Source organism: Lissotriton helveticus, chromosome 9 (genome assembly GCF_964261635.1).
Source record: "Lissotriton helveticus chromosome 9, aLisHel1.1, whole genome shotgun sequence".
Classification (NCBI taxonomy): domain Eukaryota; kingdom Metazoa; phylum Chordata; class Amphibia; order Caudata; family Salamandridae; genus Lissotriton; species Lissotriton helveticus.
In genome coordinates this window covers 1,225,221,824-1,225,240,906 of record NC_136070.1, presented here as the reverse complement: position 1 = coordinate 1,225,240,906, position 19,083 = coordinate 1,225,221,824, and the positions used below count along the sequence as shown (strand labels likewise).

Below are 19,083 nucleotides of genomic sequence, written 5' to 3'. Positions count from 1 at the left end.
AACTGGTATTGCACCTTTCTTCAGTTTAATTTCGTGCTCGAATCCTTTAACACAACCAATTCTATTGTCGAACAAAGATTCATATTTGTCAAAAATATTCTCCATGTTACCATTCAAAATTGGACTCACCACAGAAATAGATGTTTGTTGCCAGTTTTCATCCAACACTATTGGGTCATCTGCACCTGGTTTAAGTATAATGCCTAGCTTAGCTAAATCTTTCCATCCTACAATGTCTTTTCCTTTTTCAGCCACATAGATTTTGGTGGAAATCATTCTCCCTTTTATATTTAACATGTCATAAAAATTGCCAAATGCATTAATGTCAGACTCTCCAAATGCTTTGGCAAATATATCTGTAGCTAACAAGTCTGTATTAGGCCAATATTTTGCATATTTCACATCTGAAATAATAGTGATCGGAGATCCTGAATCCGCCATGATCTTTACCTCTACATCTCCAATGTGTGCAATACCTAATGGACCCTTAATATTTCCAGATTGATCATCAATTGACAGAACAATGTTGGCACACATATCTTCCTCAAAATCATTTACATAACTAACTTTCACCTTCTGGAATTTTTGTGATCTGGAATTATTACAACTCGTTGCGAAATTACCGATTTTCATACATTTTGTACACTTCCTACCCTGTGCTGGGCATCCTTGAAAATCTGCTTTATGGTTCTTTGACCCACATCTATAACAAATAATAACACTTGACTCTGTGCCCCTGACATCTCTATTTCTTTTCTCATAAGTAGGGTACTTTTGTTTTAAATCATTAACAACATATACTTCAGCCCTTGAATTTGAGGAAGCAGATAATACTTTTGATGTCTGAAGAGATCTCTCTATCCCTTTGGTAATATCTATCGCCTCTTGTAAAGGAGGGTTTTTACATGACAAAAGCCTCTCTTGTATTTTCTTTTCATGGCAATGAAAAACAAACTGATCCCTAATATATACATCCACCATGTCATTATATTCACACTTGGTTGCTAGTACACGTAATGCACCAATATACTCCTCAACAGTCTCATTTTCTTGTTGTTTGCGCATAGTGAAATGATGACGCCCAATCATAATATTTGGCTCCTCACCAAACTGTCTTTCCAAACGTTTGAGCGCCTCTTGGTATTCATCTAAAGGAATAAACTGTCCCGGGGGTGGCTCATACTCAGGCAAACTGTCGAAAATTTCCTGACCATTTGCTCCCAATAATCCAAACAAAATTGCTACCTTTCTCTCTGGTTCATAGTTCTTCCCATCTATTGCAATCAAATAACTTTCAAAAGCCCTCAACCAGTTTTTCCACTTCATGCTTGGTTTCCCTGGATCATTCAAGAATGGAGCTGGAGCACATATATTTGAATTTGTAGACATTTCTGATACTTTTCCTTCAACCTCTTTCTTTACAAGAAAATACATTTTAAAAACTTATTATGAAAAGAGAAAAGAGAACATTTCACAATCCTATAATTTCTCAAAAATAATACCAAATATTAAATTTAGTTTTATAAATAAAATAGCTTTTTGACGTGAGGAAAATATAAACTTGAAAACAGGAAAATATCCTTTTATATCGTGTGCATCAAAATCCTCTCATGAAAAACGCTATTCTGAGAGAAAACTAAGATTTTACTGAACACAAAATGGAGTCACGCTCCAGATCGTAGGAAACGCGATGACGTCAGCAAGCTAATCAGCAATGACAGTTACAGCTGACAGGAATGCTTGGCTGCAAGAATCTAAACTGAAAATTCCAACGGCCGACGCTGAACAAGACGTGACCGTTGACAGAATACAGCTGAAGAGAATGCTACTTGCTTCCTCAAAACGATGTTGAAACGTGACCCTTCAACACGTCAGCACATGGAAGAAAGTAGACGAAAAAATGATTTAGCGCTAGAAAATGTCTTTGGCAAAATTCGAAATATCATAACATGCCTGAAATTAACTTTTAGGAGGTCGCTGAGTCTCGAGCCAAAAGAACACTCTTTTTCTTCAGCAATCGACTTCACATGAAAAAGTAAATGAATCAATTAGCGCTGAACACTTTGCCCCGAAAAAAAAAATATCTGAATAACTTGCCTTGAAATAAATATTTCGAAGAAAGAAGACGATCCTCTGTCACACACCAGCGGGCCTTAAAGGACTCTTTAACGTCCCGTCCTCGTCGCCATCTGAAGTGTCATCGAATGAATACACGGCAGCAGTTGACTTAAATAGGTAAGTTTAATTACGATATAAAGGCCCGCAGTGCAGGACCGGTATGGCGAACAGCTGGGGCTTCAATGACAGCCCGATAAACAACAATGCCTAATGATATCTGACGTAGGCAAGGTATAGCCAATAAGAAGGAAGGAGAAGGGAGTGGGAGGGGAATACAAGGATAAGCTGGAGCGTCAACTCCTCAACATAGATTGCATGTTACAACACAAGAACAGCAGCCATCACAGAGAATCGATGAGAAGCTCGAAGAACACAGGTGAGGCAGCACAAACTGTGTTTTACTTTTAAATTTTGAAACGTAACGAAGCGTACCCACAATAAACGAAAAATATGGCAAAGTAATACCTCACTTCATGGAAGGTCTGTCCCTCACAGAGAATACTGAATACTTTTGCTGAAAGTTCCTGAAATGCTCATCATTGATGGTAACGCTCAGGTAGGCAAAGGATCAGTCCAGTAACTCACGTAGTGCTTATAATTTATAAAGGCATCTACGCATGAATGAAATCAGTTTGTGAGGGATAAAGCAAATCACTGACAAGAAAGATGCCAAGCGGATGACTAATAAATGCACAGATAGTCGCTGATAATTACAAGTACAGCAGCATACAGCACAGACAAAACACAACTCACCAAGCTGTATTAAATTAGAAAACTGGCATGCCCGAGTTGATGCTGACCAAGGTCTGACCAAGGTCTGTTGGTCTCTGGTGGGGCTGGGCTGCTAAGTTCATGAGTCTCTGAAAGATGCTGTGAGTTGCTGTAGATGCTATATCTTGAATTTCTTTAAGTAAAGTCGCAATTGAATCCTTTGTTGCTGAATATGTTAATTCAGATTAATTCCTTGAAGAGCAGATAGATTTGGAGTTAAATCAGTAGGAAGATAGATGAACCCAGCTTGGGTTCTTGGTTGGAGTCGCAACAGTTGAATCCTTAGTTGCTGAATATGTTAATTCAGATTAAATCCTTGAACATCAGGCAGATTTGAAGAGAAATCAGTAGGTTTCCAGGAGTTCAAGACCAGATCATTGCCATAATGTTGCAAATATCAATCTTCATAGAAGGCAGGTTGTAGGTTCCAAGTAATATCTTTAGTTGTAATTCAGTTACTGGAAGCATTATAGAGCCAAGATGGAAATTAAGCAGTAAGTACGCCCCACCAGGAGCAGTATATCCTTACTGCTCAGCCTGCTGACACCAACTGCCTAATGAACAAATTTGGAGAAAGTGGGATTTCCACTTCCAAGTGGTGGTGTGCACAGTTAAACTCAGACCTGTATAGGTCTTAATCCATCTTTTACCAATTAGGTAAATAATTTTTACACCATTAATCGATTGATTTTTCCAATTCACACAAATTTATTTTAGTCTTTGCTTTCAATTTATCCTTGATGCAAATTCATTCTTTACAATAAGCTCTTGCTTATACATTCCATATCCACCCAATGCATTTCGGGTCTGTTTCGACCCTTCCTCAGGGGTCTGTTAAGAAAAAACAAGGAAATGTTTTGAGCCATTCAGTCACATATTCCAGTATGTAAAACAGAATTTTTTACAAACCAAAGTATAATCTCTTAATACATTATGGAGAGTCAGTCTGTATTATACAACTCATAGCCACTGAGAAACTGTTGTAAAGGCGGCTATATACCGTATCGAGTTTCATCCCCATTACAACACGCTAACTAAGGTGAACTCATAAAAAATTCAAATAGATCATACAAACTTTGGTTTCAATCGATTGATTCCAATCACTCGGGTTATGTGTGTCTTCGATGTTGATCCACATATAACCATGTACGAGTATCTAAACTCGATTGTGTGTATTACCAAACTGAGGTGTCCTTATTAACCCAATTCCAAGCTTCGAGTTAAAACTAACAAATTTACACCACTAAACACAAAAGTTTCAAAGTTTAAAGAAACGAAGAACGTTTCCGCGTTTCTACTTACAGAAAATGAAAGTGTTCGCGCCTCGATCTCTCGCCAATCAGAATGCCGCTAGCTACCTAGAGCGTTACCTCCCTTCTCTTATGTGCTCACATTGGCTTACTATGCGATCACGTGACAGTAGTCTCGCATCGAGAAATGATATTCAAAAAAGTGGATCCAAAAAGCATTGTCAATCTTATAATTAAAAGAAAATTCTGAAGAGCCTGCGAGGGCATTTCTAAAGGACACTCTTTTAAATGACAAGGGGATTCACTCGTAATTTATCACAATCGAGTAGGAATTTATGATAATGGTAAGTGCTTTCTTCCGTGAACGTATCACAATAATACATGATGTGATCTTATATGAAATTAAATTAAAGCATACAACAATAATCAAACCTTCAAATAAAAACCAATTAAATTAAATTTATGTCCGCCATTTTGGAATGGGATGAATTGAATGTTCACTGCTGAATGTGATGTAAGCAGGGGTACAATAAATGCGATCCTAATGTCTGTTCATAGAAAGCAGGATAATTCTATCCTGTCGTTGAGTCCTTGAGGTTGTAAACTTCCCATTTTTCGAATCCAGAAATACTCAGATCTCAATCTTTGTTTATGTGCGTCTCTGTCTGGTTGTGGTTTAATCACCTCCAGTATGGTAAAGCGAAGCTGTGAAATATTATGACCTGCTTCCATCCAATGCATTGCCACTGTCGATTTTGAGTTTTTTTGTCGAATACTACTTTTATGTTCCGTGATTCTTACTTTGATTTTCCGCCCAGTGTGCCCTACGTATAATTTCCCGCAGGGGCATTTTATTCCATAAATCACTCCTTTAGTGTCACAAGTGCTCGAGTGGAGCAAAGAGATCTTCTTTTCTGTCATTGGATGTGTGAAGGTTTGGCCAGTCATAACGTTGTTGCAGTGTGTGCAGTTTGCACATTTTTGCATTCCTTTGTAGGTTTTTTCTTCCCTTGCCATTTTCTGTCGTTTTAACAGTTCCTTTAGGTTCTTTGACCTGTTGTACGCAAATGTAATTTGGTTTGCAAAAAGTGATTGAAGATCAGGTTCTTGCGTAATCAATGACCAATGTTTTCGCATGATGTTGGTGATTTGAGTTGACTGCATTGAGTGTTTCAACACACAAACTGTCAATTTCGTCTCAGTTTTTTCTTTCTTCCTTATGAGGGACTCTCTACTCATGTTCATTACTTTGGTTTTAGTTTCTTCTAGTAAAGTTTTAGGATAACCACGTTGCAAATATTTTTGGATCTGGTTGTTGATGGTAGTTGTCAAGTCATTTGGGTCAGACATGATTCTTTTCTGACGAATACATTGGGACAAAGGTAGATGTTTTTTAAGAGAGTGATGGTGGAAGCTGTTATAATGTAAGCCACTATTTCTGTCAGTGTCTTTAATATGTACTTTTGTGTGTAGCTGTCCATTCACGATGTTGATGTTTACATCCAAAAATGATAGTTCATGTTGACTCATTTGGTGTGTGAATTTTATACGTTCATGTTGTAAATTAAGAACCTGAATGTTTTTGACCAACTTTTCTTTGGTTCCTCTCCATATTATGAAAATGTCATCGATATATCTTTTGAACACAGTGAGACTAGATACCCAATTTGGATTGTTGATTATATGATCACTTTCGAATTTCGCCATAAAGGTATTCGCGTAGGAAGGCGCCCCCGCGAAACCCATCGACGTTCCGCTGCATTGTTCATAAAACTCGTTTTCCCATTCTAGATAACTGTGAAATAAAGCGAAATGTAGTAATTCCAACATGAATATTTTCTCAGACCCTACAATATCATTCTCCAGTAGGCACCATTCCATAGCTTCTAACCCCTCATTATGAGGGATGGAAGTGTATAATGATGTCACGTCAATAGAGCATAACCATGTTTCTTCATTCGCTGAAATTTCAATCGTTTCCAGTATGTTCAAAAATGAGGTCGTATCTTTTATGTGGGTGCACCACTTCTGTACCAACGGTTGCAAGAACCAATCTAGGTACTGGCCTAGTGGTTCTGAAAGTGATCCACATGCAGAGACTATCGGTCTGAAAGGCGGTTTGGTGAGGTTTTTGTGAATTTTTGGGAGCATGTAAAACTGAGGTCTCCGTGGGTGTTTAATGTTCAAAAATTGGTATGTTTTTGCAGTAATCCACTTCATTTCTAGTGCTTTGTCCAATATTTCTTTCAGTGTTGCTGCGAATACTTCTGTGGGATCTTGATCAAGTTTATGGTATGTATTAATGTCCTGTAGATGTGTTCGCACATTTTCTGTGTAAAATTCCGTATTCATTACCACTATCGCTCCCCCTTTATCTGCTTTTTGAATAGTTATGTCTTTCATGTCAACTAGAGATTTTAAAGTCTGCCATTCTTTCCTGGAGAAATTGCTTCTGGTGCCACTTGAATAGTTGATTTTTTTCATTTCTGCTGTGATGACTCTTTCATAAGCGTCTATAGTCTTATGTGACGTTGGTGCGCAAAACGTACTTTTCTTTCTAAATTCCTTGAGATCGCTTTCTGATTTTTCCATTGGTGGAAGATTGTTAAGGAAATTTTTGAGTCGTAATGTACGTAAAAATTTAAAGATAGATATTTCCGTTTCCTGAGCATTTGACTTGTATACAGGAACAAAAGTCAAACCTTTGTTTAATAAGTTCATCTGAGCCGTAGTTAGCTGTTTATCTGATATATTTATGAGAAGGTCGTTTTCTTTTTCTTGGATCTCAACTCTCGCTCTGCCTCCGTTTCTTTTGTTTTTTCTTTTTCCCCTCCTTGTTTTGAGGGTTCTCCTGTTGTATTTTTCAAGGTGCGTTGTTTGCCGCTGGGCTTATCTCTAAAAAAGCTGCCTTGTGTTGCTGAGTCCTACCTTCAATTTGAATATATATATTTTTTTGTAACTTTTTATTACATAAAACAGATAAACACATCAACAAACAGTCAAGGCAATATGACAATAGTACATCCATTAGGCTTGTGCTCAAGGAGGACGGGAGACTCATGACAACAGGAGAGAAAATCCTTCGAATACAGATAGGGGGGGGGTCAAAGGCAAAATTGCATATAAACAGCGCAATGTACCACAGCTTAGAAGGAATGTAGGTCAGGGCGATTGAGAAGGACTAGGAATTTCTGCGAGAGGGGGCGTACAGATATCTCCCCGGTATGAGTTCCACTGGTTCCAAATCTTTCCCCATTTTCTGGGTCTGTCTCTTGCTATATACACTGTCTTCTCTCTGAACATGCACCAGTCCACACTCTCTTTCCAAGCATTCACTGTAGGCGGCCTCGGGGACCCCCACAATTGTGCAATATCGCGTTTGGCGACCATATTGGCAAGAGTCACCCACCGAAGCTGCGACAAGTCATAATCATTCGGACCCCAGACATTCAACAAACATTGCCGGGCTTCTGGCACTATCACAACACCCGTTACTTCACTCATCACATCATGTATACGATTCCAAAAACGCACCACCTCCGGGCATTCCCATATTATATGGAGATAGGTGCCAAGGAGACCACAACCACGCCTACACAAGCCATCCGTGGAGTAGCCCATATGGATCAGACGGGGGCCGGTGACATAGATTCTGTGGAGGATCTTGAGTTGGACCAGACGTAGGCGGGCCGGAATCGCAACCTCCCTTGGAGAGGAGATCGTGGATTGCCAGTCCTCATCATCTAATTCAATACCATCAGTAATCCAGGCTTCACGAAGGCGATCAAGCAAATTCGATCGGTCATTAATCATCTTTTTATAAAACAAAGAGATAGTACTGTCCGGCACATGACCATCCAATATACGATCTTCGAGGGGGGATGATTCCGGAATATCACTACCCACAGGAAACACAGAATTCAAGGCATGGCGTACTTGTACATAACGAAAAATGTCCCTGTCACTCAGCTTATACTCTGCTTGTAGGTCGGAAAAGGTCTTCACCCCTCCTTTAACCCAGAGATCACGCACTTTACTAATACCGATCGTGTCCCATTTATCAAATCCCTTCGTCTTCCATAGACAACCCAATTTTGCGGAGGCATAAAGCGGAGTTGCGCCGGTTAGTCTGTCGCTCCAGCCCATAGCCGCAGTCGCGCTATGCCATACCCGCACGGCTATAGCCGTAGGTCCCGAAAGTTGTGATCGGGAGGATCCCGAGTAAAGCGCCCTGTAGTAATCACCATCCGGGAGCAGCAACCTATCCATTTCAAAAGCCGGATTCAGTGCCGGACCATACATCCCATGATTGATGGCTGCAAGTTGGGAAGCCCAATAATACCTACGAATATACGGGAGTGCTATGCCGCCTTCATACCAGGGAAGTGTTAATTTTGGAAGAGCGATGCGCGAACGTCCGTCCCATATCAATTGCCTCTGCAACGATTCTACCTCCCGAAAATATTTCGACCGGATCACATCAAAACTATTCTGAAGTGCGTATAGAAATCGCGGTAAGGACATCATTTTAAAAAGGGCCGTACGCCCCAAGGGAGACAACGGTAATCTACGCCAGCGCACTACATCCGAGCGCAACCTTTGGAGTGGGGGGAGTAAATTACGGTCGTAGCGAACCGCCGGATCCAGCGAAATAAACACACCCAAGTATTTAAAACCAGACTGCGACAACTGGATGGGACAGCCCCGCGGTAAACGAGGGACACCACCCGCGAGCACCTAGATATAGGATTTTGACCAGTTGATAACAAGGCCCGAGTTCTTCCCGAAGGAGTTAAGCACGTCAAACAATACGTTAAGCGATTTTTGGGGGGATGTGAGGTACAATAAGATAACATCCGCATACAAGGAGATACGATCTTCAAATTCCGGAGTCCAACGTATGCCCTTCATCGAAGGTTCCCACAGCAGCCAAGCGGCGAGTGGCTCCAACGCAAGAGCAAAGAGAAGCGGGGACAACGGACAACCCTGCCGCGTGCCCCTCCCGAGAGCAAAAGGCATGGAGACACGACCATTAACCACCACCTGCGCCAGTGGCGTTTCATACAGGAGTTTGACCCAACCAATAAAGCCAGTGCCAAATCCAAACTTGGCGAGTGCAGCCCAGAGATACGATCATTCAATTGTGTCAAAGGCCATCGTGGCGTCCAACGACGCCAAGATGGCCGTTTCACGCAACGTCGCGGCCCTCGCGAGAACACCATGCAAACGTCGCAAATTTAATGCCGTGTTACGATGAGGGATAAAACCCGACTGATCCGGATGGATCAGGTCGCTGATCACCGTAATCAGACGATTAGCGAGTAGCTTGGCGAGAATCTTAGGCTCCGCATTTAAGAGCGAAATGGGTCTATAAGACGAGCAGCGATCCCGTGGCTTGCCCTCCTTGTGGATCACCACAATGGTCGCAAGACGCTGATCCCTAGGGAGGGAGCCATTTTCTCGTGCAGCCAAAAACATATCTCGGAGATAGGGTGCCAGGGTATCAGGGCGCAATTTATACAATTCAATAGGAAGGCCATTGGGACCTAGAGCCTTGCTGGAACGAATGGAGTGCAGCGCAAGAGCCACCTCATCCACCGAGGGTGCGGCATCCAAACAATCCCGATCTGATTCTGACAAACACGGCAGTGCTATATCTTTGAGCAACAATGGAGAATCCTCCTCGGGCCTGTCGGACACCGAGGTATACACCTCTCAGAAATAATCAGCAAAGCATTCAACAATTTCAACAGGGTCCGTTACACGTACACCATCCAATTTCTCAATCACAGGAACCACACGACTCGCTCTCTCCTTTCTGTCCAGCCAGGCAATCAATTTTCCTGCTTTATCGCCCACATCATACAACCGTCCCTGCTGTTCCCTACTCATCATCTTGGCAGCATCAGTAACCAAAGTTTTATATTCCAATTGTTTCAGGTGGAGAACATGCAATGCTTCTCGAGTCACATCCCGCTCCAATGTAGTCTCTAATTCTGTAATTTCTGTCTCGAGATGAACAATTGCCTCATTCTTACATTTCTTGGCACACCCAATCAAAGACAGTGCCTGTCCCCTGATAACAGTCTTGAAGGCTTCCCACAGCGAAACAGGTGAGGATACAGAGCCCACGTTTTCAGCAAAATACAGATCAAATGATTTAATTAATTCAGTGCGAGTTTTGGGGTTAAGAAGATACCAGGGGTTAATCGGGGCCATCCTCCCTGCAGCGCCTGTGTTAAGATTAAAATGAAACCAGATAGGGGAATGGTCTGATATACCCCGAGCCAGGTGTCTAATCTCTCCAATCGAAGGGGACAGGGCAGCCGGTATCAGGATATAATCCAATCTAGAAAGACTACCATGAGCTCCCGAGTGGAAGGTAAACTGAGTCTGCTCTGGATGCATTAGCCTTCAACAATCTACAAGCCCCAATGTCTCCAAAAAGTCACCCAACCAGGATTGCGCAGCAGGAAGGTCTCTGGGCGGATAGCGATCCGCTCTGCCAGAAACGACGGAGTTAAAATCACCAACCAATATCAAAACACCCTCCGGGAGACCCAAAACCATCCGCCCCAAGTCAGCAAATGTCGTGGATTGTAGGCCAGGAGGAACATACACCGACACCAACTAAACTGTTTTCCCCTCCCACCGCCCAACAAGTGCAACATATCGACCCCTGGCATCAAGGACCACATCATCAACTTCGAAGAGGAGGGAAGTCCTAAGCAATATACCCACCCCTCTAGAACTAGATGTAAATCCAGAATTGGCAACAAGACGATTAGCCCGTCTATTAAGAGCGTAGCAAGTATTCCCAATCAAGTGCATCTCTTGTAGCAGAACAACGTCGGGCGAGAGGCGCAGCAAAAGCTGCATAACCACCCCTCTCTTTATCCGATCACCCAACCCATTCACATTCCAGCACAGTAGCCTCAACCCCGTACCCCCATCCAGATCTACAATGAACTCCCATCTCAAAACGAGCACCACACCAATGTCAGAAATAGTGAAAGTTCTTTGCCTTGAAAAAGGAAAAACGAACAACCCCAACACATTTCACTCCCTCCCCCCAATGTTCCCAACACAACTCCCCCCCACCCTGCACCCCTGCACAGACTCGGAAGCCACCCCAATTTGCAGTGTTCCTGTCGCCATAACAATTACAAACAAACTACTAATCTACACAAAGGAACCCCAGAGGAGGAAAGGGTCCCGTCATCCCTGCTACCCCCCAGGATACGAAGGGAATGATCAAAGAAGTCAGTGAGCCTCAACTGTTCACGGTGAATAGAATTCCAGACACAGACGCCATAGTCATTCTTAGTCCATTAGGCCCCCCTCGGTGCCACCAGTATGGTCCTGGCCAGCACGACGAGCCGGCAAAGTGTCCAACCAATCATTCGCTTCCTCAGGCCGGACAAAAAAGAATGTTTGATTGTCGTGTTCAACACGCACTCGGGCCGGGAACAACATCGCGTATTTTAACTCCATGTCTCTAAGCCGCCGTTTCACTCCTTGAAATCCCATTCGTTGCTTCTGGACCGATTGGGAAAAGTCCGGATAAAAGTTCACAGCAGCGTTCTCGAACTGCGTAGGACCGCTTGTCCGTGCCGCCTGCAAGATGGCGTCGCGATCTCTGAAGTTGAAGATCCGCGCGATAATCGGACGAGGGGGAAAACCGGGCTTCGCCTGTCCCCCCGGCACCCTGTGTGCACGTTCAATGGCAAAGAAGTTGCTCAGGCCCTTGGGTGCAAGATGATTGAGGATAAGGTCCTCCACTCGAAGATCAGTGGAGAGTGAACTAGAGTCTTCCGGGACCCCAATAATACGCACGTTGTTGCGCCGTGCACGGCCTTCAAAATCCTCCAAGCGACGAGCAAAGAAGTCATTGGCAGTTCTAAGGTTACGCATTTCTGTTTGCAAGTCGGACACATCCGTTGTGAGGCTGGATGTCTTTAGGTCAAGTGACTTCACCCTCTCGTTCGTCTTGGCCAAATCAGTTCGAATGAGGTTGACATCAATGGCCACCGTGTCCTGCTTCAGAGCCAGGGCTTCATACTGTTGGCCAATAGAGGACTTGATTTCAGCAATGGCGCCCATCAAGTCCTGTAGCGTTAAGTCCGCCGATACAGTAGGATCGTCGACAGCCTCCTCCCGGGTCTTAGGTGTGCCACCGGGGATCCTTTAGAAAGTGTGTAGCGGTCCATGACATTCGTCTGGGTTGAGCCTCCTCGGAAGGTGGTCTTGACTTTCCGTTTTTCACCCTCGGGCTTGCCCGCCATGGCGAGCCGGGTGCCCCGAAGGGAGGCTTGGGATCTGGTCCAAATGGCTCCTTAGAATTCACCCAAAAGAATACCAGAGGCAGAGTTGAGTCAATTTGAGTCCACAGCCAAACTGTCGCTAGCTCCAAGCCCAATGAACTGGCATAGGAGCCAGTCCGATCAGCCGTCACCCCGCAGAGGGAAGACAGTGCGCAGGAGAAACGAAACCGAAAGTGAAGTGAGGCTGTGAACTGATCCCCGCCAGCCGTTGTTGTTGAATTACGACCTGGGTAAAGCCACAACTCGAGGCCCAGGCGGTTCCATGGAGAAGGCCACAAACTTCAGGATGGCGTAACTCGGGGACCCCGCGTCCGATTCCGACCCAGAAACCTGCTAGTACATCAGCCGGGCTGTGTCTTCAATGACCTTCCATCAAATCAGGATATTATCCAGGATGAATGCGGGAGGCGGCGAGGGACCCCGGGAGCCCTGTGCTCACGCGGCCATCACGGATGCGCGCGAAGCTCCTCCTCCAATTTGAATATTTTTATCCATTGGTTTTCTGCTTTGTGCTGTGTCTGAATCAGACACCACACTATCTTGTGATGAACTTACATTAGTTGATGGTTGCTGCCATTTCCTTTAATTATACACTTCCGCCCAACTATAGACCTCTTCTAACTTGTAGTCGATAGTGTCACGTCTATATATTTTAATCTTCCTGTCTTCAATTTATTTGGCGTATTTCTCAAGTTTATTATTTATGTCTTCCAATGTTGCTGCTAAGTCATCATGTTTGTTAAGCTCACTCTTAATTCCTTCAAGTTCTTCCTCCACTGATCTTAACTCTTTTGAAAGCTCTTCAACTATCATCAAAATCAGATCCAAACTGCATTTATTCCGAATTTGGTACCATCTGTTTAGGAAGGCTTTATTGTTCCTGCATAACATGGGTTTTAAAGCTATTCTCAGTCCCCTCGGTATGCGCTTATTCCTGTGGTAGTGGATTAAAGTTGTTGAATGTAGCCGTTGGCTTATTTCTCGTTTACTGACGTATTCCAATTGTTTAAGTAGCTAATTAACTGTGTTTAACTGTGGGCTGAAGGCTCTGGTTTCCCTGATTAATCCATAAATGTGCTCCGCTTCTTCCAGAGTATAAGCTAATGTCTCAGCCTTGTTTGTTGTTATCTGTGCAATTTCCTCTAGATTCATTTTGTATGTCTGTGGTGCTCACGATGGGGGGTAGACACTTGTTGAATGAATCCTTAAAGGTCCATCAGGCACTCATTATTACATATCCTCAGTGATATTCAAATTCGTTTTTGTGCGACTCCCTCCAAGTGTTTTGTCTAGGAACACTGTCTTCAATGAACAAATTTGGAGAAAGTGGGATTTCCACTTCCAAGTGGTGGTGTGCTCAGTTAAACTCAGACCTGTATAGGTCTTAATCCATCTTTTACCAATTAGGTAAATAATTTGTACACCATTAATCGATTGATTTCTCCAATTCACACAAATTTATTTTAGTCTTTGCTTTCAATTTATCCTTGATGCAAATTCATTCTTTACAATAAGCTCTTGCTTATACATTCCATATCCACCCAATGCATTTCGGGTCTGTTTCGACCCTTCCTCAGGGGTCTGTTAAGAAAAAACAAGGAAATGTTTTGAGCCATTCAGTCACATATTCCAGTATGTAAAACAGAATTTTTTACAAACCAAAGTATAATCTCTTAATACATTATGGAGAGTCAGTCTCTATTATACAACTCATAGCACTGAGAAACTGTTGTAAAGGCTGCTATATACCGTATCGAGTTTCATCCCCATTACAACACGCTAACTAAGGTGAACTCATAAAAAATGAAAATAAACCACACAAACTTTGGTTTCAATCGATTGATTCAAATCACTCGGGTTATGTGTGTCTTCGATGTTGATCCACGTATAACCATGTACGAGTATCTAAACTCGATTGTGTGTATTACCAAACTGAGGTGTCCTTATTAACCCAATTCCAAGCTTCGAGTTAAAACTAACAAATTTACACCACTAAACACAAAAGTTTCAAAGTTTAAAGAAACGAAGAACGTTTCCGCGTTTCTACTTACAGAAAATGAAAGTTTCGCGCCTCGATCTCTCGCCAATCAGAATGCCGCTAGCTACCTAGAGCGTTACCTCCCTTCTCTTATGTGCTCACATTGGCTTACTATGCGAACACGTGACAGTAGTCTCGCATCGAGAAATGATATTCAAAAAAGTGGATCCAAAAAGCATTGTCAATCTTATAATTAAAAGAAAATTCTGAAGAGCCTGTGAGGGCATTTCTAAAGGACACTCTTTTAAATGACAAGGGGATTCACTCGTAATTTATCACAATCGAGTAGGAATTTATCATAATGGTAATTGCTTTCTTCCGTGAACGTATCACAATAATACATGATGTGATCTTATATGAAATTAAATTAAAGCATACAACAATAATCAAACCTTCAAATAAAAAACAATAAAATTAAATTTATGTCCGCCATTTTGGAATGGGATGAATTGAATGTTCACTGCTCAATGTGATGTAAGCAGGGGTACAATAAATGCGATCCTAATGTCTGTAAGCAGGATAATTCTATCCTGTCGTTGAGTCCTTGAGGTTGTAGACTTCCCATTTTTCGAATCCAGAAATACTCAGATCTCAATCTTTGTTTATGTGCGTTTCTGTCTGGTTGTGGTTTAATCACCTCTAGTATGGTAAAGTGAAGCTGTGAAATATTATGACCTGCTTCCATCCAATGCATTGCCACTGTCGATTTTGAGTTTTTTTGTCGAATACTACTTTTATGTTCTGTGATTCTTACTTTGATTTTCCACTCCGAAGGGAGGTAATGCTCTAGGTAGCTAGCGGCATTCTGATTGGCGAGAGATCGAGGCGCGAACACTTTCATTTTCTGTAAGAAGAAACGCGGAAACGTTCTTCGTTTCTTTAAACTTTGAAACTTTTGTGTTTAGTGGTGTAAATTTATTAGTTTTAACTCGAAGCTTGGAATTGGGTTAATAAGGACACCTAAGTTTGGTAATACACACAATCGAGTTTAGATACTCGTACATGGATATACGTGGATCAACATCGAAGACACACATAACCCGAGTGATTTGAATCAATCGATTGAAACCAAAGTTTGTATGGTTTATTTTCATTTTTTATGAGTTCACCTTAGTTAGCGTGTTGTAATGGGGATGAAACTCGATACGGTATATAGCAGCCTTTACAAAAGTTTCTCAGTGGCTATGAGTTGTATAATACAGACTGACTCTCCATAATGTATTAAGAGATTATACTTTGGTTTGTAAAAAATTCTGTTTTACATACTGGAATATGTGACTGAATGGCTCAAAACATTTCCTTGTTTTTTCTTAACAGACCCCTGAGAAAGGGTCGAAACAGACCCGAAATGCATTGGGTGGATATGGAATGTATAAGCAAGAGCTTATTGTAAAGAATGAATTTGCATCAAGGATAAATTGAAAGCAAAGACTAAAATACATTTGTTTGAATTGGAAAAATCAATCGAATAATGGTGTAAAAATTATTTACCTAATTGATAAAAGATGGATTAAGACCTATACAGGTCTGAGTTTAACTGTGCACACCACCACTTGGAAGTGGAAATCCCACTTTCTCCAAATTTGTTCATTGAAGACAGTGTTCCTAGACAAAACACTTGGAGGGAGTCGCACAAAAACGAATTTGAATATCACTGAGGATATGTAAAAATGAGTGCCTGATGGACCTTTAAGGATTTATTCACCAACTGCCTAACCTCATGCACCCAACATTCTATGCAGTCATCACATTCCACACACCACTAGGCTGAACAGCAGGAAAGTGATAAAGAAAGAAGGGCGTGAAATAACCTCACAACATAAGTGTGGTGCGAGAAGGTACAAGACGGGTTGCATTGTGGCTCATTGCATGTACATTAACAACGCTGATCAAACATAAGGACATTTGTCCTTTTGGAGGAATCTTTGGCATTGAACTTTGTGCACCAGCGCATTGGGTGGCGACAGCAACATGCAGGTCATTGTCAAGGAGTCGGTATGGTGAGGACCACGGGTGAGAGATCGCTCACCGGAGCAACACGTTACCATGACAACTACTTTGCTTACTGTATTGTTGATGACATAATGTATGTTGTTTATGCTACTTTTATGTCTTGTTACATCTTAAAGGTGTATGGTATTATCATTCCTTGGTGGTTATTGCATCTTAGTCAGTTTTTGGAATTCAGTGATTTCATGTAGGAGGTTGAGACGCTCATTACTTTAATGTTGTGCATGTGATGACGGTGGAGATGACTGTGTAGTCATTCATTAATTTGATATGGGAGGTTGAGACACTCATTATTTGGTGGATTTCCCCCTTTTGGAGTTTATTTGTGTGTGGTGTATAGGGAGGAGGAGGGTAAGTGTACGGTATATTACTGTGCATGCAGTAGAGGGCATGTGATATTCACTGGTCCTGCTAATTGTTTGTTTATGACTTCTATATTACTACTTGATTGCTTACATTACTATTGCTACATTTACTATGTCATTATTATTATTATCATTATTATTACTGTTTATTACTTACATTATTACTATTACATTGTTATTATTATTACCTAGGGAAGGCTATGTTATTACTTACATTACTATTTTCTTATTATTGCATTACTTTTACACTATTACACTATTATCATTATTACATAAGGAGAGTTTGGCCCATGTTATTATGGTGTTCTTTTACGTTTACTTCTGGAATGTTTATCTTCTCTTCCTATGTTTATATATGTGTATACTATTTCATTTTGTTAAATATTATAAAGGGGAAGATGTGTAGTAATCTGCTTCTTATGTAATGCGTCTCCCTTGCCCTGGTCTGCAAAAATGCTGACTTAGGTATACTTGCCATTGGGAGTGGATCATGCTGATACGACCACAGGGTCGTATCAGCAAGGTTATCGCCGTTTTCCATGGAACAATGCTGGAAAACCAGCAATGTTCCATGGAAAACACCACTATCACTGGAATAAATATGGCCATTGCACTATGCATTGTTAATACAGCGCTAGCATGGCGATAATTATCAGCGATAAAAAAAATTCTCGCTAAGAGCGGCCAGCGATAATTAATGCCAGTGCGTCAAAATGCCATCCATCCCAACAGAGGCGTTAGAAGGAGAAATATGTTTATTTCTCATCGTTATTTCCTCTTCTACCTGTGATGTATTTCTGCAGTACAGGTAGAAAGAAGAAAACGCCTCTGGAGATTATTTTTGTGCAGAAAAGTGTCCCTTTATCAACATTAAAACATTCTATTAAAATAGGCAGTGGCCACAACACACACACACATACACTCACACACAAACACACAGACACACACACACAGTCACACAACAGAGATGCGGCCTGCTGTGGCTGTCTTCTGGCTAGTTCTTCTGAGCAAGCCTACGTGTTCCACTTGTCTCACTTCCATCACTCCAAAGCATCCTATCCCCTCATGACAGGCCCTGCCTCACATGGACAGCATTACAGACAATGCAGGGAGTGATTGGAGGCTCTATGCCACATTAACAATGTAAATGTGATCAAGGGACTGCTATTGGCCAAATAGTGCCTTTCTTACATTAATATGTGCATATGTGTATATATATGTGTCTGAATGGCCTGTAGAACCACATTCCAAGCCATGTTTGGCTCTGGTGAGGCTTGGCATTCCATGCTTACCTTTCAGTGGCCTTAGAGGCATCATGTAGAAGTCCATCACAGCCGCTGGAGATGATAGGCCACTGGAGATGATAGGCAACTATGGATTGGGCTTATAGCGTTTCAACAAGATCTTTAGTTGGTTCTTTTTGCTTTAGTGTCTAGTCACCTTGTTCTAATACCCCAGTTTGTGATCTGTTTATGAGGTATGGGATCACCGTATTTGGGAGTGGCACAATAGATCCTTTGGAAATCGCTGCTTGTTGGGTAGGGGTTGTAATTTTGGCTTCATTCTTCTGTGTACGTGCAGCCGGTTCTAGAGGAGTCCTCGACATAATCAGGTTGGTTGTTGAGCTACCACCATCTTTACCTATAAGTAACCACCTTATGTCTCTTATGCTTTAGGAACAACGTGCTGAGTCTCTCTAAAGGCATTGAAGATGTTGGGGTCATCAAGTGGGACCTGGCGCTCTGTCTCTTACTTGTCTGGGTCATCTGCTTCTTCTGCATCTGGAAAGGAATCAGATCTACTGGGAAGGTAAGTGACAAGATTCCCAGCCTTAGCTTAAAAAATGCTTGTGCATCTAGTAAAGCTCAATAACCCAGTGGCATAGCAAGGGGGAGGGCGGGTTTTGGGGGTGGTGGCTCCCACTCCTCTTACCCGTGGTCTTTGTGGGGTGACAAACGCAGTGTTCACCAGCACCGCCTCCGCTCTTACCTTTGGCTAGCCACGCCACTGCAGTAACCTATAACTCCCAGCAATAATATTCAACATTATGGGACAATTATGCACCGCTCTCTTCTGCCAATGGTTTTTGGTCTGATAATGAATGTATGTTTTGATCACAGTGAGTATGTTTTATTTTTATTAAAGGCAACAAAACCCTCCTAGAGGGCCAACATGCTTATCTGCTTATTTTTGAAATAGTGTAAAAG

The 19,083-nt window shown here is 42.0% G+C and overlaps 1 protein-coding gene across 1 annotated transcript in view; it reads left to right on the top strand.

The window, feature by feature from the left end:
* LOC144782385 (sodium- and chloride-dependent taurine transporter-like) overlaps positions 1 to 19,083 on the top strand; it is a 300,110-nt gene that overhangs the window by 95,535 nt on the left and 185,492 nt on the right. Inside the window, exon 4 of the mRNA XM_078661712.1 lies at positions 18,553 to 18,685. Coding sequence (XP_078517838.1) covers positions 18,553 to 18,685 — 133 coding nt within the window. The remainder of the gene's footprint in view (positions 1 to 18,552; positions 18,686 to 19,083) is intronic.